Consider the following 23990-nt stretch of genomic DNA (forward strand, 5'->3'; position numbering starts at 1 on the left):
TAAAAATTATAGAGGAACTGAAATGCTAACTAGTTTGTATATACATGCAACTTATCATCTGGATAGTACCTCTCATATCCCGTTTCTAGTAAAAAATATTTATAAATCAATGAACATACTGGAGGCTTGCTGGTTCTAACGAGTTGGAGCAAGCAAGCTGTTTATGGCTTCAGGACGCAACCGTTGAAGTAGTGTTTTCAGATCATTATTTCAGACAAGATTTTCTCTTTAGGTGTGAGATTAAGGGGCTTGTTAAGTGCTATTACGACTGTCTTCAAATTGGGGGTGAATCCTATTACCAGCATGCACTGAAGATGCCAGTTAAAAAGGCTATTCATACCTTTTAGTGATAGGTTCTTTTAAATGTAGGTTTGAGATTAAGCCGCCTTTAGGGCCTTAGAAAAAAACGGAAGTTTAATAAAACCCAGCCTTTTTAAATATAATATATATAATATTTATTTTACAACATAGATAAAATAGTAATTTAAACAAAAAAAAAAACAAAAAATATATAAGATGTACACAGTCAATGTTGCATTGAAAATACGACTAAGATTTAATTAAAAATTAGGTCATTTTGATATTTCTTTTAAAAAATAAAATAAAACGGGCTTGACACTTTGGAACGATAGATCTCTGCAAATGACCACTGCTAACAAAGTTCAAAATATATAAAAGTTTGGCCTTAAAATAAAGGCAATTAAATTTCAATCCTGATTTTTGTTTTTGAACGTCGTAGTTTCCAACAATATAGTTAGTATGTGAGTTAGAAGAGGTCAAAAATGAAGTTCTCAATGACCGTTCTTAATCAACTTTATCTAAACATCTGAAATCATATTTTAATAGAACACAACATCTTTTCACATTTAATTGCTTAGGCCTTCACGACTGGGCAAACCATTTTTGGCTTATTGTTGCCTAAACATCCATTTTGGTCAGTTGCACACGAAGTATTATTACTAAGTATTATCGATTCGTCACAGAATGCTTGTTTTTCTTAAAATTCTGACCAGTTTTCATCTATATTAGTTCATCATCACCTGAATTAAGGAAGATCAGTACCTGTAAAATAACTAATAAATCTTTTGATAAAAAGGTGGGACGATAATCCAAAACTGGATCAGAAGTAGAAGAAATCAAACATGTTAGCGCTAATAAAATCAACTACCTTAATCAGCTTTGCCAACACCCAAAACACTCTTTCAAAAATGAAATATTTTTTAAGTAAAAATAATTGAGGACACTCACATCAATTTTATCAATATCCTAGCGATGTTGATTGATATTAATCTAAACTAAACAAAATTGCAGCCTTTTTTCGAGAAACAAAATATGAAAAATCAGTATTTTAGCATTTTAAAATTAAAAGACTCCAGCAATAACCTCTGTACAAAAGCAGCAACGATACCAAAACAGTATACAGTTTATGAGCATTCTCAATTAGTTTAGAGTATCTAATCTGGTAGCACCCAGACTCATTCACTCTCACACAACTCAAATGCCACTTTAGAACATGTGCTAAAATCAGTTTCTGACGAAAATACAATTTTCAAAATTCAACTCGATTACAATACTTCCTATAATTCACGAATCTAGAAAATGCCACTTAAAAAAAAAAAATTCTAACCAATCGATTCTCTTTGGAATCTGGAGTGGCGATTTTGGAATTCTAACAACGTTCTTTTGACATGTGCATTGTTCCGTTTATATTATATAAGAATGGAAGTTAGGCGAGAAGTCACATTTCTCTTCCAGAATCTACGATGGACTACAATAACCATTCAGCTATCCCTTTCCCTACTATATATTATTTCTTTTACAAAACATTTTCTTAATTTTATTTCTTAACTCGAAGAAATTTAGGAATTCAAGGACAAGTTTTTTTTAAAAAAACAATTGCCACTAAGTTTGACTAAGTCACAGTTGAAGAAAAAACAACAACAAAAAAATGAATATTTTCAGAAATTAGCGCACTAAAATCCGAACATGTATGGCAAGCACTAAGTCTTACCAGTTACTTCAGAGACCTTAATTTTTTCCACGGGATGACATCATTTACTTTTAGGAGTAAAAACGGTTAAAATATAATCTACAATTTTGCATCTTAAGTCACATTTAAATTTAAACAAGAAAAAAAGTTTTCTGAAAATGACTTTCAGACCAACTCGCATCGTTCTCATATCTTTACAAAAACCTTGATATGAGCAAGGCCATCCATGAAAATAAAATTAAAATAAATTCATTAAAACTATAAATCAAATATTATGGCTAATTAAAGATATCTACATACATACAAAATATAATCTTAAATTCAAATATTTTTATACTTGCCTAACCTCCGCTTAATAGTGACCGAAACTAAAAAAAAATATTCCTTTCTTTACAACTTTTATGAAAATTACAATTCAAGAAAATTATTTTACAAATAGAACTAACAACTTGGTAACAGATTATTACGTTGCATTCCACAAAATAAATGGATGCTTATATTAATAAATGAGCCCACGAAAAATTTGATTTGACACATTAAAAAAAATTAATAAAAATGTATTGATACTAAAGATTTGTTCTTTTCTTTTTATCATAGATGAATCACTTGATTAATTAAATTTTTATTTCTGACAATAAATAGTGATTTTTGTCATAACCTTCAGAAAATAAACTGCTTGAATGGATTACATGGTACACTTACACATTTAAGCATAAGGGAATTTCAGTTATTAGGTTTTGCTATTTCCATTGAACAGATAGAATAAATAAAAATAAAGTGGACACTTTTTGCAAAGCAAAGAAGGGGGCAAAAATCAACCAAATAAAGAAAACAAAGGGGTAGAAATATATACAAAAAGAAAAACAAAAAACATGTTAAGGATTAACTTGGTCATGTCCACCAGAACTATACTCCAGTTTCACATCCTCGTGCATACTCTCAATGTCAACTTCCGTTTCTTGTGCGTTCAGCATATTCAACGTCACTTCGGCTGATTTTCCTGTAGTAGCTAACATGGCACCACTTGTTGCTCCACTTTGACTTGTACCAGACATTACTTGTCTTGTTGGTAGGCCGGCATCTTCAAAAGCTTTCTTTCGTAACGTAGTACGGATCTGGGCGCTTAATAGAAGAATAACTCGATTAAAATAAATCTAATAAATTAATATTTGAAGAAAAGAAATATATCTAAAAACAATTTGAAGTTAAATGTGAATTATTCTGAGGCAAGAGTACCTTGATTGTGGTTGTAGAAGGAAAGCGTAAATAAGCAAATTCCCAGTTAACTAAAAAATCTACAGTGACCCCCTTGAGTAACATTGTAATACATAAAAAGGAATAAGTGTGTGAGACGACGAAGTAGAATTTACTTGAGGGTAAGCTAAACCTATATAGGTGTGTAAGGCCGGAAAAACCGCGGAGTGCCAAGTTTTTAAAAGATTTACTTAATGGCAATCGATTTACCCATTTACTTACATGAGTTGCTTAATTTTGATGCCAGATGTGATGACTTCGAAGGTGTGAATGAGAAAAGGGATGCCCCAGTGAGGAGAGAGCACTATCATGACTGGCCGGAATAAATTACCCAAACAAAAATACGCCACAATGACAATGAAAGCAATCATCTGTTCTGGTAACTAACTACCAATAATAGAGATAATTCAATGTATTATCAAATAATTACAATTGAACATATAAACTGCAGCAAAATAAACAAACCTAAGGCTGAAAAAAAAATGTACTGAATTAAAAAAAATTAACAGTTAAATGAAATAAACTCAGTATTTCATTTTAATTTTTTTTTAATTGACACATCTAAGACGTAACTTACAGGTTGGACCAAAAAAAAAGTTAAGAATTGTTGATTCTACTAGAATGCTAGGTCGAGAATGAAAGTGAGATTTTTTTTTTACTTATCACAATTAAGAACAATGCCATTCTACGGAGATAATCGTAGAATAAAAAATTCTTAAATATCTATTAATGAATCTGAAAATTACAAAATTCAAATATTCATCGTTTTAACACGAAGATGCCTCTAATTTCATGCTCCAACTTCTGAAATATATCTTCCATGAAGTAATAGGCACCTTCTGGGAAATAATATGGATTCTATTCACTTTTAAAACTTCCCAGAAAATATCGCTAGAATTAGTTTCCGAGAAAACAAAAGAATGAAGTAAGTAAACTTCTAAGTACAAATAATAAAGTAACTTACACAGTCCTTCTTTTGATGAGATCACTAACTAGGCTAAGGTCCTCATTAAACCTAAGGATAGCTGATTGCAGTTTGTCAATGTCTTCTTCAGTCCATTTTCCCCTAGCAATTTATAATAAAATGACATGTCAGTTTTAATTGCGCCTTAGGTGTGTCAATTTTTCAATTATTTCTATTAAACTTACAGTATAAAAAAAAAAAATCGTTCTTAAGTATTATATATTAGGTACTATTCACACATAATTGTAATCCTAGTGACGTTTTCTTTTACGAAGTTTGTAAGCTCGGTTGTACAAGTCAAAAATATATGCAGATAATCAAGTTTTTATTAATCTTTGTGCATATGTTGAGCAATAATGTATAAATAAATTTTGTGAAGATAGTCTTTTTAACAAGATAAAAAAAAAGTAGTATAAAAAAAATATAACTTATCAATATGAACTGTAACTATTTAGTCAATATAAATATAACAAAATTAAAAGAAATAATACTAACCCAGAAGGTGAATCTGCTGTAGGATGCAATTGCAAAGTTAATTCTGCCAATTTATTAAAAGCTGCCCCAGCAGCAGTAAAGATTTCACCGACCTATGATTACATAATTTTCTATCAATATGAAATTTAGTTAAGAATTTAAAATATGGACCACACAAGGACTTTTAATATATAAAACATATTACTGTATTATTTCTCAATTGTTTTACCTTGCTTGCAGAATTCATCGACATGATGATAAAATTTCTACAACTTCAAGATCAGCGAATAGATTAATTTGCCAAATTATAGTTGCCTTTCAGAATTCTTCAAATAAGAATGTCAAATCCACTAACCAAACTACCAAATACAAAAACAGACATGGAGTACACACTATACAGTGCCGGGCGTCTGCGTCCTGCTGATTTGCGTCCCTTTACAGTGTTCCCATGGAAGAATATATACGTTTCTAAAAGTAACTTTTTTTCATGGTAGAATTTTTAAAAAAGAAGAAAATATTTCTGTTACTGTATTCATTAAGTTTGTAAGATGGCTGAAAATCCATTTCACTGATTAAAACTTTTTATGGGAAGGGGCCGACAATCAATTTTTTAAAAAAATTAATCTTAAATTTCACCGAGAAAGGGTTTCACCACTCATACGAAATTTTTACAATTAACACAACTGTTCGAGTAATTTACGCATTACCTTACTGATGCGTGATGCCATAGATACCTTATAACTTCTTGGCACGAAATACATGGTCGGGAATCATGACATTAATTAAAGGTAGAAAAACCTATTCAGTTAGAGGCCCTTCCGGCCAACCGATTTACCTCAAATTAGGAATTTTATTTAAATTTTTACTTCCCTTTAAGAAATAAGTGAAACCTAATGGAACGATTTTCAACCACTCCGCGTGCAGTATTTATCATGTGACGATGAGGTATTAGTAGCTAAAAATTTAAGAATATTGGAATAAGAACTGTTACATAAAACAGTAATACGCCCCTCCGCTATAAATGTGAGCGATTCTTGGATTCTGAACCAAGCGGAAAAAAGTATGCTTCGTGTTGGTGAAAACAAATTGTAGACAAATATTTGTTTGGTCCAAAATGGGGAATGGGACTTAGAAAATATGAAACATCAGACGTGTTATATGGGTCGCCTAAAATTAAAGGAGAAAGATTAGATTGGTCCATCACATATATGATGGAAGAAGAAAAGTTAAAAAACAACAGAAATGGTTAGATGAGGTCGGATACGAATTTGGATATAAGGACGAAAGCCAGAAACGGGAAAGACTGGATGAGAACCACTAGGGATATCAGGGCTTGTTAATGGCTGTAATGCAAACAAAAATAAAAATTAAATCATTTAAAGGATGAGATGTACGTTTACGTTACACAGAATTGGCACTTCAGAAAAACGCCTTCCCTAAGTTACTACATTAAAAAGGAAAATAAAAAAAGTGGCAAAAACACTGTTCTGTAAAATCATTATGAAACAATACGGATCAGAAAAATGATTCATATTCAGATCAGCTTTGGTGGAAACAAGCATGGTAAGTGTATAAAATCAACCCTAAGGAAATATTTATTATGTGTTGACATAATTATTTTTAATACTGTGATTATATTTAAAAAATATTTATAACTGAAGATCTTTCTTATACATTATTCACTGAAACTTTTAAAAAAATACCCCAAAAAAACCGAAACGACAAACGAAATAATTAAATAATAATCTCAGAAGATAATAATAACCTTAGATAATAATTAACAATCTTAGAAGGAATAAGCTTAGTGCTTAGTGAACAGGATTCTCGTGGGGAGATCCTGGGTTCGAATCCAGTTGTTGGCCTTTAGATTTTCTCTTCCTAAGAGCTTCTTACAGCTCACTGTCTGGCAGTGCACAGAAAAAGCCTCTAACTGCTCGGCAACTGTGATGCCTTGCACTTTAGCAATGAACTCAGATGATACCACGCTTTAAATTAAAAAATAAACAAATAAAAGATAAAAATGATCTTTATTTTACCAATTTTTTCAATAATAGTTCAATAATACAGTTCAGATCAATACAGTACGACAAGCTGGACTTGCTACCTATATATTGAAACTGTGACCAAATTAAAATCTTGTAAATGATATTCTTTGTAAAGTGTATTTGTTCAGTTCACAATCATGGTAAAATCGCACAACTTTCTCATTAGCAAATTTAATGAATATTATATTGAATCTATAATGACTCCTTTGCCCTTAAGCTTAGACTTTCAGATAATCTAGGACAAGTGAATTAGCCTCGTCATTTTGATCTAGCGAGCTACTAGCCTAACGTCACAAATAAAACACAAAACTGTTCATACCATCCAAGTCCACACAAAACGTTGATGTTGGCAATTATTTGAGTCTAGTGAATCGAGAAATATACTATGGCTTACAGATAACTTCAAAATAACTTTAGATCTAACAGATTTCTTTTACAGTTACTGCCGTAACCATGTAAACCTCTAAAGTTCTAAATTCTGGGATACACCTGATTTCAAATTTCGGGAATTCGAGATGTTCGAGAAAAAAAAAAAAACTATGAAAAGTCATCAACATATAATATTTGCGTAATAATTCATTCTATCAATATCTTAAGTAAACATAATAATTACTATTATTATTTTATTCTGGACATGTGTTTTAGCATTCACTCCATCACTCCTCTAAGATCATAGAGTAACCTTTGCAAGTTTCCTTACAATAGCTAAGCCCTACATGCTTGTATTTCCACATTTCTTTATTCTCTTGCAGTCCTAGTTCCGCTGTAGCTTTCTGCGTATTGAGGTAATTTCCCTAACCGATAATTTCTTGGTATACATCTTCTTGGGAGGCAACTACTTTTTCTTTTTTTTTTACATTGTAATACCTCTTGAGAAATATTTTCAACTGTTGTCTCCGTAAGTATTAATTTAAAACCACCTCCTTAATAATAAATATAGACACTTAACTATGAATCTTTTCGTACAGTGATATTTCTCTACCCCAGATCGTCTTTTTGCTCTTCCACACCAATTTACATGAACATTCTTCACGTAATATTTTGGCCAAATCATTCTCAATAGTTTCCTTAAAATAAATTTCATTCCAAAATGGAAAGATATCTTTTTTTGCGCGTTTCATCCTTCGAACTGCGGCTTTGTAACATTTCCAAGGTTGTGGTTCCATTATTATAAACTTAGCTCTAAGAGAAATCTTTTTCAAAAATCTTATTAACCCCTCATCCCCATGATTTAAATGAACCCACATTGTGATAGAAAACAAGAAAGCTATATCAAACTCATTCCTTGAATTTTGAGTTAAAAAAGAATCGCAAACACATTCAAAATCCTTACTTAATACATCTATACATTCGAATACAATTGGGAGATTTGTGCTAGCTTCTTTTGCTCTCTCAATTAAGTCAGGGTCGATGTCCACAGCCAAGATTTTGCATATTCCTTTGGTCTCATTATCTTCTGCATTGCAGCAAATGGCGTTGTATAACGCAAAAGTCAATTCCTGAAACAATTAATTAATATAGAAATTTTTGATGGGACAAAAAATAAGAAAACAGCCAATAGCTTAATTTTTCTGAATAAATAGTTGAGAAAAAAATCACCTTGTTAAAGGTTATTATTAATTAAGAATTTAAGTTTGGTGAAAAGACATTATTTGAATCAGAGTAGAACACACTTTTTCGTTATCCAACTCAAGGCTGACTAACTTTTGTGATACTTCGATTCTTTGAGATAATAACTTTTTATTGTCTAGTAAAAAGTCTGGCAGGAACCAAAGGGCTTGCGCCCAAGAAGTCCGTCCTCCTGTCAGTAGTATGCGTCAAGTTATGGAGAGTAAGCCTGAACTTATTACCTGCAGCGTTTGCACTAAAAATAGCTATGCCTTAGGCAAAACTGAACTATTTGGTAATTACCGGTCTAGCTCCACAGTTGCTCTCGAGCTACAAAGCTGTTCGAGAAAGTAAAACGCTGGAAAAATGAAACATGAAAAGTCAAACTTCATTGGTGGGATCAGCGGCAGAAAGAGATCATAAACTCGATACAAATTTCCAATATTACTACATAACTTGGCCAACTAAGAGTCTTGTATTTAAAGCATTTGTGAAAGAGTGGTGCCCCAGTTTGGAATAAGAGCAGTGGAGAGGGCGGTGACCTGAAAATGTTGATTTCACATTGAACGATGGACCGACAGAGGCTCCACATTAGGTGTACAGTTTTGTTTTAAAGGTTTTCAGATTGAAGCTCCAATGAAAAAAACAGCTGCGGCTATTCGAGTTGTAGCAAATAACTCTTGAGAAGTGATGGAGTAAGCAAATTTCTGGAAGGTATCCAGTAGATACCAGCGACTACAACTAAAATCAAATGAGGCACCCTCAGTACACTTCTTTTAAGGAAAAAATGTGTTATAAAACAAGAAAGTGACAGGGAACATTTAATAAATCTTCATTAATAGATTTATTTTGGAGTACGAGAGGGTTTCAGTACTTATAATCCTGAGCTCTCTAGAAAATAAAATTAAAAGAATCACATTGTTTTAACATTGGAAAGCTTTAAGAACAATACTTTCGTTCGTTAGAATAAGAGCAAGCAATAATTTTTCCCTCACGATAAGAGATACTAACGAGATAATAATGTTTAGATTATCGACACTAGGTAAATTTCATCCAAATCACTTTGTTTCATGAACCATATGGTAAAAAATTAACACCAATTTTTAAATCAAAGCACTTATTTAGGACCAGAGAAGCAAGTATTGGAAAAAAATTAATTATCAAAATTCTTTATATGACTTTTAATATACTTACACCACTATTGCAACCAACATCTAGGCAGGCAATAGTTCTTGATTTCTGGAAAAGGAGATTGAAAGGAATGTGTTGAATCCTTGCTTGGGGTGGATAGAAAGAATAGTAATTCTTGAAATTTCCAAATTTTGCCGAACCAGGCCCGTAACGTTCTCGAGCCATATAAAATTTTTATAAATTAAAATGCGACCAAAGGTGTGAAGAATAGAAGCTGGTAAATTACCTATGTTGGAATAATTAATATAGAGCCTCTTTTAAAATCATTTTACTGCAAACGTAAATTGTTAATACAGCCACCTCCGGAAAAACGTTCGTTACTGATTTCTTCAATTTTAACCACCAACGTACAACGAAGGTTGACTTACACCGAGTACTAGAGGTTATAAGAAATGGGGTTAGGAAATCATGTTGTAACCATGGCTACGACTAATCAAGTTTGCTTGAAGCTTGTATCACAACAAACACTTGGTATGTTGTGCATGTGTAAAAAAATAAAGTTGATTGTGTGAAATGAATATGTTCAGAGCAAGTAAAGTGGAAAATATAGAATGGTATAAGAAAACTGGGAAAATTATTATATTTTCAATGTTACTCTCAACTAATATTACGACCTTATTTTAGTGAAAATCAAGCTAAATTTGTTCAGGAGAGAATTTTAGCGACTGAAGAAAAATTAGCATCTTTATGCACTGTTTTTGGAACATATTTTCAAAAGATATGCAGGTACAGTTTTGTCTAGTATGCTTTAATTAGAGGATCTCATTTATAGTTATTAATCATTTAAATTTTTAGATTGAGAGATGCTGGCGATGATATAGCTTCAACTGTATTTAAGTACGGTACAGAGGAAGTAATTAATAAAACTGTGAAAATAAATTTAGTTAAATTTGCAGAATCTATGGCTACTATTGGAGATCTGGGGTATTTATATCACATTTTCTAACAGCTAACCTTATTTGATTGTTATTTATAATGTAATTAACATTACTTTCAAGGGAAAGCAGAATTTCTGTTATTGAACAGAATGTAGTTAAACCTTTCTTACAGTACAGCACACTTTGTCGAAACGCTAAGAATGAAGTGCGTAATTTACTCAGTGCTAAAGAAAATGAACTAAGTAGAAGGCGTCATTTGATTAAAGTTCGCCAAAAGGATCAACATAACAGGAAAGTTGTAGTATCCTTTACTTGTCCTAAGCATACCCATGAGGGAGAACCTCTCCTGTTCATGCTAAAGATACTTTTTGCGAATTAGGGGCATCGGCCTGGGTAATGATAAACCATGTCATCTGCTTAACACTAATAGTCCTTATTTTGTGAATATTTCTTACATCCATATTTGCTCATTCAGCACAGATCGAAAACTTTATCGCATTTTACTTAACAAGTAAAGATTCATGGGTATCGCTCTGGAAAATTCCTCTTACATGCCTTCTGCTTGAGGTACCTTTCAAATCCCTCCAGCAGTTTTATTTCTCCACTTTTTGACTGCCCTAAAATTGTTTAGAGAAGGCATCCGTCGGTTAGGAACCACGAGTTCTATCAATCAATAATAGATAAAATGATACAAGTTTTTTCATTTTTCTTCCCTATGTTTTTAGTGGTTCAGATTAATCCAATTTTTTTTTCTAAAAGTACACTATAAAATCAGATAAAAGCAGAAACTGAATTGTCAAAAGCTGCGGCTGAATCATCACAAGTTCAAAGAGCACTTGAAGAACATATAGAAATATTTGAAAGAAAGAAAATCTTAGATATAAAAACAATACTGATGGAATTCGTGATGTCTGAATTAAGATTTCATGCAGAAGCACTAGAAGTATATACTGAAGCCTATAGAAGTCTGATGGAAATAAATGTGGACAGTGATTTTCAGGTATTGCATTGTTTAAAATTAATTGTTCCTCAAGAAACAGAAATGAAAAATACAAAAAATTGTAATTACTCACTTTGAATAGATTCGAGTTTTTGAGTTATTTTTTCTTGATTTTCTTATGAAAAGCTGAGTAAATTTTTTCTCTATTTAAAAGTCCAAAGAAACATCCTTCCTTTGTGAATCTGATTCTTCTATTTAACTCTTTCCTTAAATAGTAACAACAAATAGCTAAGTTGAATCCCTCATTCTACCTACAGGCATTCCAGGAGATTTTGAAACAATCTCCCTCGGTTTCGAGACTTGACATAGTGAGAAAAACAATGGGGCAAACAAATAATATTGTATCATCACCATCATCTAGTCAACCTGGTCTGAGCAGTGAAGATACTTCGCCGAGTAAATCTATTGACCAGACAGCTGTAATATAAAATTTGTATTATTACAATTTAAAACTTACATAAATATTAAGTAGACGAACGTTTTCTGTTAAATTTTCCTTTGTTTTGTTTTTAAGCGCCATGAATCAGTAACAACAAATGACGATGATTCGGAAAGTCATGATGAAGAAGAAGAAGAATACAGTTCAGAGGCATCTTCAAGTGCAAGTGATACTAAAACTGAATCTATTCGACCAAAACAAATAATTGAGTAACACTACAGGATCATTAAAAGAAATCGCTAGTCTTGTTAAAAAAAAACAAAAAAAAACACAAACATATGTAAAACTTTTTATATTTAAACTAACATTATGCATTGGACAATCATTTATTATCCAATAAAATAAAATATATATATCAAAACAAAATTTATCTCATATTAAAACATTTGACATGTTATAATATAAAAATTAATTTTACTAGCAATATAAAAAAACAAAAACCATCCTAATAAAATAAGAATTAAAATAAAGAAGCGTGCAAAGAGAAACTTAAAGTAATTAAAAAAAAAAATTATTTTTGTTATAATATTGTGGAACAATAATTTTCTTTAAAAAAAAAAACCATTTGTAGTTTAAATTCTGTTAAAAAAAAATGATAAAAAGTTTTCTTAAAAAAGTAATAAATTCTTATTTCTTCAAGAGGAACCTAAAATGCATTTTAAAATAAAGTAAAGTAATATTTATTATTCAATCCTCTCAATTATATAATTGAATATTCAAAACTCATGTATAAACTTAAAATTTTGTTTATAAAATAAAAATTAAACCAAGAATTTGACGTTAATTAACCATATAAATCGTTGACTTCAAAAACATAGAACTAAAGAATTTTTTGAACCATTGAATGTTGTCAATGTAAAGGACACCTATAAAAGATATTAAAATAATATTAAAGAATGCTAGCTGATAAAATTATGAATCAATTATAATGTTAATAATTGATTAATAGAGAAAGTTTGTTTAAAGAATGCTCGGATGAAGAAAAGACAATTATTCCCCAAAATAATATAATCAGAAAATATATTAACATACAGGCGCCACGGTAGCCGAGCGGTTAAGAGACTAGACCCCTTTTTTCATGGCACCCGAACTCTTTTGAGGATATTGAAGAATACCTCTATTAGTTAAGATGTGAAATGATAAAGTATTAAAAAACAAGAAAGAAAAGAACATATTTGCATTACATTCCCCTGAAAATGTTTTACAAAACTTTAGAGACAAAATAAGTCAAGACCGAACAATTTTCAACTTACCCATTCTGAAAATGTTCATAGCCTTCGATAATTTCACGACAGATATAACACATATGTATTCCACAACTGCTACAAGTCATTTTATTACAACCATTTTCTTTTATAAATTCTACGTTACACTTTTTGCATACCCTAGAAAAAAAAAAAAAGTTCTGGTAATACATTTAAGATTAACAACAATAACATTTAGGTCTATATTAAGTAGAAAATTTAGCTGTCCTCTCCCATCTCTACGGTCTAATTATATTCTAGACCCAAGGCAAAGCTAAAACTAAAAAAAACTAGCTAGGAAGAGAACACCCCGGAATTCGATCCGGCTCCTATAATAGAATCTAAGACTCTCAAAGCAGTGAATTATTTCAAAGACTAAAGCCACTTAAGAAAAAGGAATTTGAAGGGCCTACTTCCCGGCTCACCTATGTAGGTGAGTATATATACTCATAATGGAAATGTCTTTTACAAGTAAAAGGAAATGTTTGAAAAGCTGCAAAGCAAAATTGAATGTTAAGAAAGTGTTCAGAAGGGCAGAAAACAATCCGCTTGACACATCCATAATTCGGAAACATTACTTTGGACACATTTTCTTATAAATTCAAAAAGTGTTTTAAAAGTATTCACAGTTCCTATTGGTTGATATAAACATCAGATAACACTTCAGGGACGTCCTTTTTTGACCCTTTGGTAGGTTTTTATCAGTTTTAACATAGAAAATGTAAAACAAACTGTTAATCCGCACCCATTTTAATTGTAATAACAATCTCACATTAATAATAAGATTTTTGAATGGATCAAAGGTGTATTTAGCAAGAATAAGAGATTCTGAACAACAGTATGAGACATTTAAAAGGAGTGCTTAAGCAATGTTCTTACTAGATAAAATTTGCATTAAATAAATTTTATCCAGAATAATAGCTAAATTAGCATTCTTGTTTCTTCCTTCTGGAATAAGAATCAGTCACCAAATACAATGAACAATATTGTCAATTCAATCTAAGGCCAATTTTACCAGTCAGCCTACTGTAAGGGTAGTGAAATCCCACCGCTGCCACCAATGTAATGGTTTTTGAGGAGATGTTGGTTGTAGACGTTGATGGATAAATAACACTTTTAGTATCGGTATAAGACTATGTATATTTATATGACTGACTGCCAAGGACTGTATACTTTACACTGCAAGAACAGAACTGACTGACGTGGCTAAACGATGTGTACAACTCAAGTGTAAGACTTTGAACAGAATATCAGAATCCCCGGATCACAGAATCTCCTTTTGACTTTCCTCTCGTTCTTATATACATTCACCGAGCCTCCCTTCTCTGTGTGCCGTGGGGGCTGTCTCTCTCTCTCTGGCTAGAGTGGGTGAGTGGTGGGGTTTCACTACCCCTACGCTAGAGTGGATGAGTGGTGGGGTTTGGGATGATGTAAGGGTAGTGAAACCCCACCACTCACCCACTCTAGCCAGAGAGAGAGAGACAGCCCCCACGGCACACAGAGAAGGGAGGCTCGGTGAATGTATATAAGAACGAGAGGAAAGTCAAAAGGAGATTCTGATATTCTGTTCAAAGTCTTACACTTGAGTTGTACACATCGTTTAGTCTACAACCAACATCTCCTCAAAAACCATTACACTACTTTAACCACAGGGCCCAGGACAAATACCCTCGCTTGCCCAAATCTAGGGAGGTCCTGAGCTGTTTTAACTCTTTTATCAGATGTGAAACTTTTTAATATATTAAAATAATCAAGCACACCTTACTACTTCATAAGTTTGCTGCTCTTCCGATTTAACCCTTTCTTTAGTTTTTCTATATTCCTCTTCCGATTCGTGACAAGCTCTAGGTTTATGATTTTCTTTCCAGCATTTTCTAAAATAAAAAAGAATGAAAGTAAAATTACTATCACTACCTTATAATTAAATTAAATGCTTAAATCACAAAACCAAAACAAAAAATAAATGTTAATTTATTTTCTAAACATATATTTAATCCTCAATCAAAATTTGCTAAACATATATTTAATTCTCGTTAATATTTTAAAATTTTAGGTCAGACAACATTGAAATTTTACTTTAGAGAGAAAACCAACCATCCCAAGCAAAACTTCTTAAGACAAAATAATTTATAGAACTACAAAAGTAGCCCACGAAATTTAAAAAATAAAAAGAACTGGATAAAGATTACATTTAAAAAATAGATTATTAATACCTTTAATTCTACCTTCTTTCTTTATTTTCTACAACACTAACAATTGAAAAGTTATCACGACCGCAATATATTTCCCTCGCCTATAAAAAGAATGAAAATAAAAACAATACCTGCAAACTCCTAGGAGCTTCTTACAGCTCACTGTCCGGTGATGGACAGTGTTGTCTGTAACGAGAGAACACTGTCCGGAGGCCGGCAGTGCACTGGAAAAAGCTCCGGGCGCTAATGACCTTAGCTGTTGATGCGCCAAAAAAAAAAAAAAAAAAAAAAAAAAAAAAAAAAAAAAAAAAAAACAATACCTGCAAACATCTATTAAACATTTTTCGCATCTAAATAGTTCATCATTTTCAGCTGGAATTGCACCATATTCACAAAAAGGGCAAAATTCCATGCCTGGAACCTCGGCAGCCCTCACTTCTCTGTACTGTATACGTGACATTAATTTTTCGTAAGCCTTAATTGTTAAAACTTTCTAAAAAAACAAACAAACCAAAAGTTAAATGAAATTGTCATTTTTTAGAACTTTAATTGTAGATAATTGAACAAAAAATGCTGAGAATGCAATATAACATTCCGCTTGGAAAGTACCACTTTTAACAAAATATTTTTTACCATAAAGTAATTCTGAACACCAATTCAACTGTGATCCTAAGAAATGTGCTTACATTCAATACCGTATCATGAATCCAATTACTTTTTTTTTACAGACATCACAGTTTTACAAGAAATAAGACAACATTCGGCCAATTTTACATTTAAAACATCAAACTGAACTTTGAGTTGTGTTTTGTCTTTGTTACTGTGCACATCGTGTGCTGTTTTAGTTGATTTCTAAGTGGTTTCTAGGCTGATTTGATTCACGATTTTTGGCAGACGTATTTATTAAAGGATTTTCTGTGCACTTGTGAAATTTAGTGAAAATCTGACGAGCAGTTTTAAAGATATTAATTAAAATTAATTTTCATATTAATAAAATTATCAGTGGACTGTAGGAACTTGGTGGTGGGGAGGCAGTGGCAGTGTTTATTTGAGAAGAAGTTTTGTTTGTCTGTCTCGCTCTATTCTAAAGTTCAAGTTAGTATCATCTTTTTAGATTTGCAGCCATTTACGCACTGAAGGTATATATATGTAAATATATATATAATATATATATTATCTTTTCTACTAAAATGGGCACCAACGATAGTAATGATAAATTTGAAATACTTCTTGGAGAAATTGGCCAGATAAATCAAATTTTAAATACCATTCAGCAAAGGTTTTCTGAGTTAAAAATAGAAAATCAATCTCTCAACCAGTATTAGTAGTTTAAAGACTGAGATCAAATCTGATTTTAATAGTCTGAAAAATGATTTGAAAATTTTAAATGTTAAAATTGATAAATTAAGGAAAGAAAATGTGATGTTTGAAAAAAAATTAATCTATTTGAACTCTTTAATGGTTGATTATGAACAGTTTCGTTATGGTAATAGAGTCAGATTGACCAACATTCCTTACTCTGAAAATGAAAATCTCCTCTGTATTATTAAAGCTATTGGTGAATTTATTGGTTGCTCTATTGATGAAAATGATTTGGACTTTTTCTATCATTTAAAAAGGAAGCGTTTTATGCCAAATCCGCCTATTATCTTAAAATTTGTAAGAAGAGATCTGAAAAATAATTTTTTTAAATTATTTTGGGTGAAAAAAGAATTAATTAATACTAAAATTTTGTCTGGTATTAGTGAGGCGACTTTGAAGCGAATATATATTTCTGACGATATGGGTTCGGAAACTTACAGATTATTCAGTAAAGCAAAGGAGCTGCGCAGAAATCTGGTAAAGTAAAATACTGTTGGTCCAGAAATGGTAAAATATTGATTCGAAAAGAAGAAGGTCTAAAAGTTGTGTTAATCAAGAGCGAAAGTGATCTGATGAAAAATATGGGTATGAAGTTCCTGTTGACTTAGAAGATGGATCTTCCTTAGCAACTGGAGAAGATACAGAAACTGGAGATGTTTTGACTTCTCAAGGGATCGACAGATCAGCCAAAAAGAGAAAACTTAAGAAATCACAATCTGGTCGAATTTTGGGGTTTCTGAAACCAAAGGTGCCTCCTTTAACGGCTACCAGTTGTGCTCAAGATTTATCTACTCCCCCTCCAAAAAAAGTAGACTCTGTTAATAGAAATTTTGTGTCAAAAATTAATGTATTATTCAGTTACTAAATCATGAAATTATAAATGTAAATGATCTTTATTTTGAAGTTTTTGTATTTTATTCTGTTATAAGTTTATGTATGTGTATTTATTTTTATATGGGTGAATTAATTATTATTTTAATGTTTATGTAAAAAGTTTATTATTTTTTCTTTCGTCTGGTTATCAGGTTTATTGAGGGTATTTATTTTATTTTTCCTTATTACTGATTTTAGGCGGAAGCTTTATATTCTTTAAATCATTATAGCTGTTTTCAATTTATTAATTTTCTTCAATATTGTTTATGATTTATTGTTTTTTCTCTAGTTTTGTATGCTTTTTATTTATTTATTTTCTTTTGTGTGAATTTATACACAACTCCATGCTTATTTACAATTGTAATTAAAGCAATAAAAAAAAATTATTATTAATTATTAATTACAAGAAATAAGACAACATTCGGCCAATTTTACATTTAAAACATCAAACTGAACTTTCCTTGGCAAATGTTCAATGCTTCTGATATTCCCTTTAAAATTTGTCTGAGAAATGCATCCGTATCGTTGAAGTTGTATAGAAATTTAAAGGCATACTCTTCAAAGAAATCCATCTTAAGGCAGCAGAAAAAGTTTTGATAAAACAGTATAATTATTAAGAAGTAAAAGATTTTAAAAAATAAAAGAGTAAAACAATTAAACAAATTTTAAATACTAACTTTGACTGTGGACATCGGGAATTTGCCATTGCATTCTTGGAAGCAAGGAAATTCTACTTTGGCATCACCCATAATTACTTCCACACTTCTAGTAATAAAATGCAAGATTAAGAGTATATAAACAGGAAATTATTTTTAAGGAAATATTATAAAATGGCTGCTTATCTATTTAAAAAACCAACAAATGTTTAATTTTCTTTTACCGCTCATAAAAGAAAGTTTTCCGATTAATGTTCATGGTATTCCATAGAAACTTTTTCTATTATATGCCATTACTTTTAATATCTAATGAAATAGTGTTTAAACTCTTTTATGATTACTTACAGCATTACCTTTGAAAACATTCACTACAGAATACATGTCCATTTTCACAAGTAACAACCTCCTCCGCCAAAACCTCCTGATCTGAACAACACTCACATTCCAGAAGTTCACCCAAGATTTTTGCCTAAAAAATTAACAAAAAGTACATAGTTACTTGGCACTAATCGGTGAAGCAAATATCAATAACACCCAAATTACCTTTTCTAAAGCGGCTTCTTTTTCATCTTGTTTAATCTTCATAAAATCTAAAATTTCCTCTTTATGCTTGACAAATTCTACCTTTTACAAAAAATAAATAAATATAATTTAATTTTCGTGTACATTTATCTTTAAATACCACAAGACATTATAATGTTACACTCTTTGATCCCATTCATGTACAACTAATTTAAAAAAAATCAATAAATAATGGGGTAATATTTAAATCGGGGATTCTGTTGATTACTTCATTCTGTTAATTTTCAGCAATATTTCGTTTACAATAAAACAAATATATAATAATACAATATTATTAAGATACTATTTAGTAGTATATAATTGTTTAATCCAAAGATTCTACTTCTTCTTTATGGATGATGAAGGAAACGATAAATAATAAACTACTTATCAAAGATGCTGCCACTTCACTAACACTTGATAACAGTATATGGCGATAACATTAAAAAAAAAATGATGATTCATGCTTACCTCATACAAAAAATCATCTTCACCATCGTTAATATATTTCTTGATTTCTTCATCAGTTCTAGGTACTTCATTAAAATATACTGGATCCGGTGGAGTATCTTCTAATCTTAGTATACATTCCACAAGATTATAATCGTTCTCTACGGATATTTCTTCAATCCGCTCAGTTGTTATGTTCCTAAATCTGGGGAAGAATGAAGTTAAATAAATATACATTTATTAAACCAGTAGGAACTTCATGTACTTTCTGCGTAAAATCATTTTTCAGTATGTTTTAGAGAGAAGGAAAGAGAGATTATTTTTCTAAAAATCTTATTCTAGTTTAGGGGACTTATCCCTAAAAGAATTATTTTCGGTGCATTTCTATACGAAACGATTTCAAAACTCAATCGCTATCTCCCTTCACTTATTAAATTAAAAAAAAAAAAAAAGGATTAAATGTGAAGAGTATCTCCTAAAGTACTTGCGAATTACGAAGTTAATAAAGCGAGGGTTAAAGGATGTCGCAGACAAAAAAAATGCTTAGTTCTTTTTATCGTTTTGCTTCTTTTTGTTCGTGCCTTTACGAACTGCATTCAGTCATTATAGTAAGTTGTAAGCGTGAAGACTCTCTCTAAAATTTAGCCGTGCAATGAAATAAATAATTCAAAAAAAAATAAATAAATAACTTACCTATCTTTTAAATATTCCACCATTTTATCTTTATAATCAGGACCTTTGGGGCACTTATGGAAATATTCGATAGGATCTTTAAATCTATGCACAAACGCTTCGAGAGAATACTGAAGGCTTTCTAAGGATGATGTATTTATTAGAAAATTCCTGGCTTCATTTACTTTTGGCGGAGCGTCTTCTTCTTCTTTCATATTCATTAGCGTTTCTGACACAAACGATTCAAATTCTTCATCTCTATCAACCAGTTCTAGACATTTCATTCTTATGAAATCAAAATCTGCATTCGGAAGAACGGCAGAGAGGAATTGAAATTTTCTATTCAACTCTATTTCTTCATCTATTTTATGTACTTCATCTATTTCATCCATATTACTGTTTATGTCAAGAGCGGTTATGATTCATTAAAAAAATAATATTTACGTTTATCGTAAACTGGCCGTTTCTTATTTTGTTTATGATGCACAATTCTTCATGCAAACGAAATCAACTATTGAATCTGTAAACAAATATGTTTATTTAGAATAGAGAGAAAATAATCAAACTCTGTAAATATTTGAATACTGAGAATTAAGTTAGTCTAATAAAAGAATTTATGGCAATCGTTTCAAATTTTCTGTTGAGTTTTCACCAGAGGTAAAATTTTCAGGTCGCCTGAACATGAAAAATTTTGTATTAGCACATGGTCTGTCTGAGTTTGCACGTGAATAAGTTATGTCAAAAATCAAGTTTCGCATTAAGCTTAATTTTTTTTTTGCAAATTTCTTATAAAATGCCTTTTCTATAAGTATAGAATGTTGCCAGCTACGTACTGCAATGTCAGCAGATTTAAGTTCAGAAAAAAAAAAAAATTGTAAATCAGATTTTGAAATATACAACTTAAAAGGAAAGTCCCTCTTTCTCTTCTTCAGAAGTATAATCTTTACCTCCTCTACAGGTAAATGATTCAAAAAGGTGTCTGAATGTGTGAACAGAGAATAAAAAAAAGACGAAAAATCACCGAAGGCTGAAACTAGTTATTTCATGTAGAGCCCAAATTGCTCTCAACAAATATCTATCCAAAAGTGTCATGAGACAATGCGGAACTTTAAACTTAATTGCTAATATCCTTTATTACTGTTAATATTATTGAAATGAATTGGCCGTATTGATAAAATTCACGGGAGTTCGAGCAGCGCTAAGGGTGGAAAGCTAATTTATAATACTGACAATAATTGTTAGCCAATTGGGCAGAATTTATGGGAGTTCATCAATTAACAGTGTAAATAAACGTTTTTTTTTACATTATTAATATTAAGCCTTGTTATACTGCGTAAAATCACCGCCTCCTTTGAGTAGAGCGACGGTATTTGGCTTAAATTCTAGCAAAAAAACGGACTCCCTGATAAGAAAAACAAAAGTAACAGGCACCATCATGGGTACCGCCTAGGGTGGGCAGTTACCCCACGTAGAGGCCTAAACTAATTTATGATGAAAAATAATTAAAGAAAAATGGTTTACATAATTAAATTCTCTTGAAATTTATTTGTAATTAAACTTTCATTTAAAAGATACGAGTTAGTTTCAACAATATTACTAGTTCATTAAATTCAAGGCTCCACTGTAGAAGAAAGAGTCTTTTATTTTTGTGTACAGACTCTTTCATGACGTTGTTTAGCGCAATTGTTATGTCATTGCGAGCTCTAAATAATTTGTTGTCCATTGCCTTTTATGCAAGAGAAAGATGGTAGATTGTACCGTACTTTTTTTGTCTGGCCAAACCAACTGTGTGGGGATTGGTTACTATCCTTGTGACGTTTATGTGTAGCCTTTTTTCATTGGGATTTGTCATATCTTGTCTTTACTCTGCTTCGGTAGAGTACGTAAAAGTAAGTTTGGCGCGTTGTTTTTAGGTATTGTTTGTTGTTGTATGTATATAATTCAGAGTTGATATATTAGGGTAGTTTAATGTAGAGAATTCAAATCAGCGGGAGACGGAATCATAGTAGAAGTCGAATTCTTCTCTACACCAATCTTATTAATGTACCTCTGATAACGAATGCTAATGAATCACGAGAATGGATAGAAATAAAATAAACATTCGTGCTAAGACAGAATCAGCTATATTATCTAGCTCTTGTACCTGACCACATTATGTACAATTGTAGATATCTGAATTGAGGAAGACGAACTATCAAGAGACCTTACCGCCTAAACAAACTAACTCTCAAAACATGAGAAGAAAAGCTAAGGCAAGCGAATTATATTATCTGACTGTTACACTCTTTCATATTGAGAATGTAAAAATATATTTTTACGCTTGATCTTATAACTGTTGCCAGGTTGATTGATTAAAACAGTCCGGTAGGACGGTTGTATATGTTTTTTTAAAAATAAAACCATTAATTGAAATTTAAATAGAACTAATGATGTTCATAAGTTTGCAATCAGAAATAAGATCACTTGTTTGAAAGTGATGCGCAGTCTTTCAGGCATATTTTCTGAGGTTACTGACTCAAGAAAATAGAGCAATTGATAGATTCTACTACAGCTTAAATTTAGTAGAAACAGTTTCTCAGCTTGATTTAAGGCTTAGGGAGAAAGATGAGGATGCCTTCGTATTTATGTTGGTGCCTCCTGACGGTGGTTGAATGAAATGTGAACACCTGTTGCTCAATTAAAATTTGTAACAGTAGGTTACGATTTAATGCCTACAGCCGGTTATCACTCTTCAACCTACATTATTAAATTCAAAATTTTTGTATTTACTCCAGGACAAAAATATAAATAAATAACCTATAAGGGCCTAGTGTTTAGTCACCGCTACCATTTAAATCATTGCCTATTTATACAGTAAAAGTTCGTCAGTTGATATAATTCTTAAGAGCGAGATAAGGAATGTAAAAGTTTAAAGATAATCAGCGTAAATACTCAAGTTTAAAATTAACGTTGTAGACAAGCTCTTCTTACGTCATTATCTTAAATGAAGACATCATTAAAAATTATTATTCCAGAATATCTTTTTTCCTCTCATTTTCCAGTAACAGTAATTTACAATAATTATAGTAGACATCAATTTTTCTAATCGAATAACGTTTCGTGATATGGAAGAAACTACGTTTCAAGACGGAAAATTTTAAAATAAATATTTCACACTGACGTCTCAAATGAATCTGAGCAATACTTACACGCTTTAATCAAAACAAATTATTTTGATCAATTTCAAAAACCTGTTTACCAACAAGTAAGATTTTTAAACGATTCGAGTTTTGACCATTAAGATTGTCCAATCAATCGCATAAAATAATATTTAATTCTTCGAAAGTACCAATGAAATTATCTTCAAGATTCAAAAAATTCTTTCCAAAAAACTTAAGAGCATACATATACTTTTTATTTCTCCGCATAACCCAATAAATGTGTTTAACTACATTTTTTATAACCATCATTAAAGCTATAAATTAGTTTAAAATAACCTACCTCTTGTTTTTCTTATCACTACTGACAGATGTTATCTTCGTAAACGAGTTTAGTAGTTTTTTATCTTGGAAAATGATAATACTAAAGTTAAGGAATAACTAACACCTGAATTTATCGTCAACAATATTCTACGATCACGATCTGACTTATGTCTGCGTATATAAATTAACTAAGCAGAGCATATAGCATGAAGAAACCGGTATTCATGAACAGAGTGAGACACCAGTCCAGCTCTAGTCCAATGAAGTTACTAAATTTTACTGGGATTCACATTCGAGTGACTCATTATTTAAAAACCTTGAAAATTGCCTGTTCTTGTCAAGTCTTGCTAAATGTATTAGAAGAATATTCTCAGGGAAATATGATTGAATAATTTAAATACTTTTTTCGCGATATTTACTATTTCAGTTGAATACATTTTCCAAATCATTCAAGAACTGCAAGAGTTATTATATTTTTACATTATCTAATTATGAAGTACTGTATCATGTAGAATTTTTGTTCTCACGTATTCTCGTTAAATATCCAATTTGAAGTCCCCAGAGGCAAAAAAAAAAAAAAGTTATATTAGAAAATAGTAATGAGTGAAAATAACCAGTTCAAAGACGAAAACTATTTAAAAACTCAGATTTCACATTTCGTTTGAAAAGTAAATGA

General features: G+C 31.1%; 3 protein-coding genes across 6 annotated transcripts; 1 reads left to right on the forward strand and 2 right to left on the reverse strand.

Moving 5' to 3' along the window:
• Positions 1–864: 864 nt before the first annotated feature.
• On the reverse strand, positions 865–4935 carry LOC141455613 (BPTF-associated chromatin complex component 1-like). The gene is made up of 4 exons (XM_074130795.1): positions 4912–4935; positions 4704–4795; positions 4209–4310; positions 865–3112 (listed from the first exon to the last, which is right to left on the reverse strand). The coding sequence occupies exons 1-4, from the start codon at positions 4933–4935 to the stop codon at positions 2866–2868; spliced, it is 465 nt and encodes a 154-aa protein (XP_073986896.1). The 3' UTR covers positions 865–2865.
• On the reverse strand, positions 4712–23591 carry LOC141455583 (uncharacterized). Of its 4 annotated transcripts, none has more exons than XM_074130731.1 (13): positions 23334–23587; positions 19875–20373; positions 19203–19386; positions 18714–18794; positions 18524–18639; positions 18192–18279; positions 15600–15772; positions 14848–14961; positions 13097–13228; positions 11862–12709; positions 11478–11610; positions 8061–8226; positions 4712–4795 (listed from the first exon to the last, which is right to left on the reverse strand). In XM_074130731.1, exons 2-10 carry the CDS (start codon positions 20243–20245, stop codon positions 12694–12696), a joined length of 1275 nt encoding a protein of 424 aa, XP_073986832.1. In that variant the 5' UTR covers positions 20246–20373; positions 23334–23587; the 3' UTR covers positions 4712–4795; positions 8061–8226; positions 11478–11610; positions 11862–12693. The 4 variants fall into 4 exon arrangements, with proteins under 4 accessions (XP_073986832.1, XP_073986834.1, XP_073986833.1 ...); XM_074130733.1 differs by lacking the exon at positions 23334–23587 and adding an exon at positions 23042–23224; XM_074130732.1 differs by lacking the exon at positions 23334–23587 and adding an exon at positions 22468–22630.
• Positions 9526–12616, forward strand: Fam92 (CBY1 interacting BAR domain containing protein Fam92). Its single transcript, XM_074130736.1, has 7 exons — positions 9526–10080; positions 10151–10252; positions 10322–10450; positions 10525–10705; positions 11180–11404; positions 11662–11823; positions 11919–12616. Exons 1-7 carry the CDS (start codon positions 10040–10042, stop codon positions 12054–12056), a joined length of 978 nt encoding a protein of 325 aa, XP_073986837.1. The 5' UTR covers positions 9526–10039; the 3' UTR covers positions 12057–12616.
• Positions 23592–23990: the final 399 nt, after the last annotated feature.

Source organism: Rhodnius prolixus, unplaced genomic scaffold, assembly GCF_049639745.1.
Source record: "Rhodnius prolixus isolate KJV_2025 unplaced genomic scaffold, Rpr scaffold_4, whole genome shotgun sequence".
NCBI lineage: Eukaryota > Metazoa > Arthropoda > Insecta > Hemiptera > Reduviidae > Rhodnius > Rhodnius prolixus.

Excerpts from the sequence above, each read along its gene's own strand:
- LOC141455583 (XM_074130731.1), bottom strand. The coding sequence starts at position 20,245 with ATGGATGAAATAGATGAAGTACATAAAATAGATGAAGAAATAGAGTTG. Across the intron at positions 19,387-19,874 it reads GTGGAATATTTAAAAGATAG|ATTTAGGAACATAACAACTG; the intron begins GTAAGTTATTTA and ends ATTCTTCCCCAG. Across the intron at positions 18,280-18,523 it reads TGTAGTGAATGTTTTCAAAG|AAGTGTGGAAGTAATTATGG; the intron begins GTAATGCTGTAA and ends TTTTATTACTAG.
- LOC141455613 (XM_074130795.1), bottom strand. The coding sequence starts at position 4,935 with ATGTCGATGAATTCTGCAAGCAAG. Across the intron at positions 4,311-4,703 it reads ACAGCAGATTCACCTTCTGG|GGGAAAATGGACTGAAGAAG; the intron begins GTTAGTATTATT and ends ATAAATTGCTAG. Across the intron at positions 3,113-4,208 it reads CTCATCAAAAGAAGGACTGT|CGCCCAGATCCGTACTACGT; the intron begins GTAAGTTACTTT and ends TCTTCTATTAAG.
- Fam92 (XM_074130736.1), top strand. The coding sequence starts at position 10,040 with ATGAATATGTTCAGAGCAAGTAAAGTGGAAAATATAGAATG. Across the intron at positions 11,405-11,661 it reads ATGTGGACAGTGATTTTCAG|GCATTCCAGGAGATTTTGAA; the intron begins GTATTGCATTGT and ends TTCTACCTACAG. Across the intron at positions 11,824-11,918 it reads AATCTATTGACCAGACAGCT|CGCCATGAATCAGTAACAAC; the intron begins GTAATATAAAAT and ends TTTGTTTTTAAG.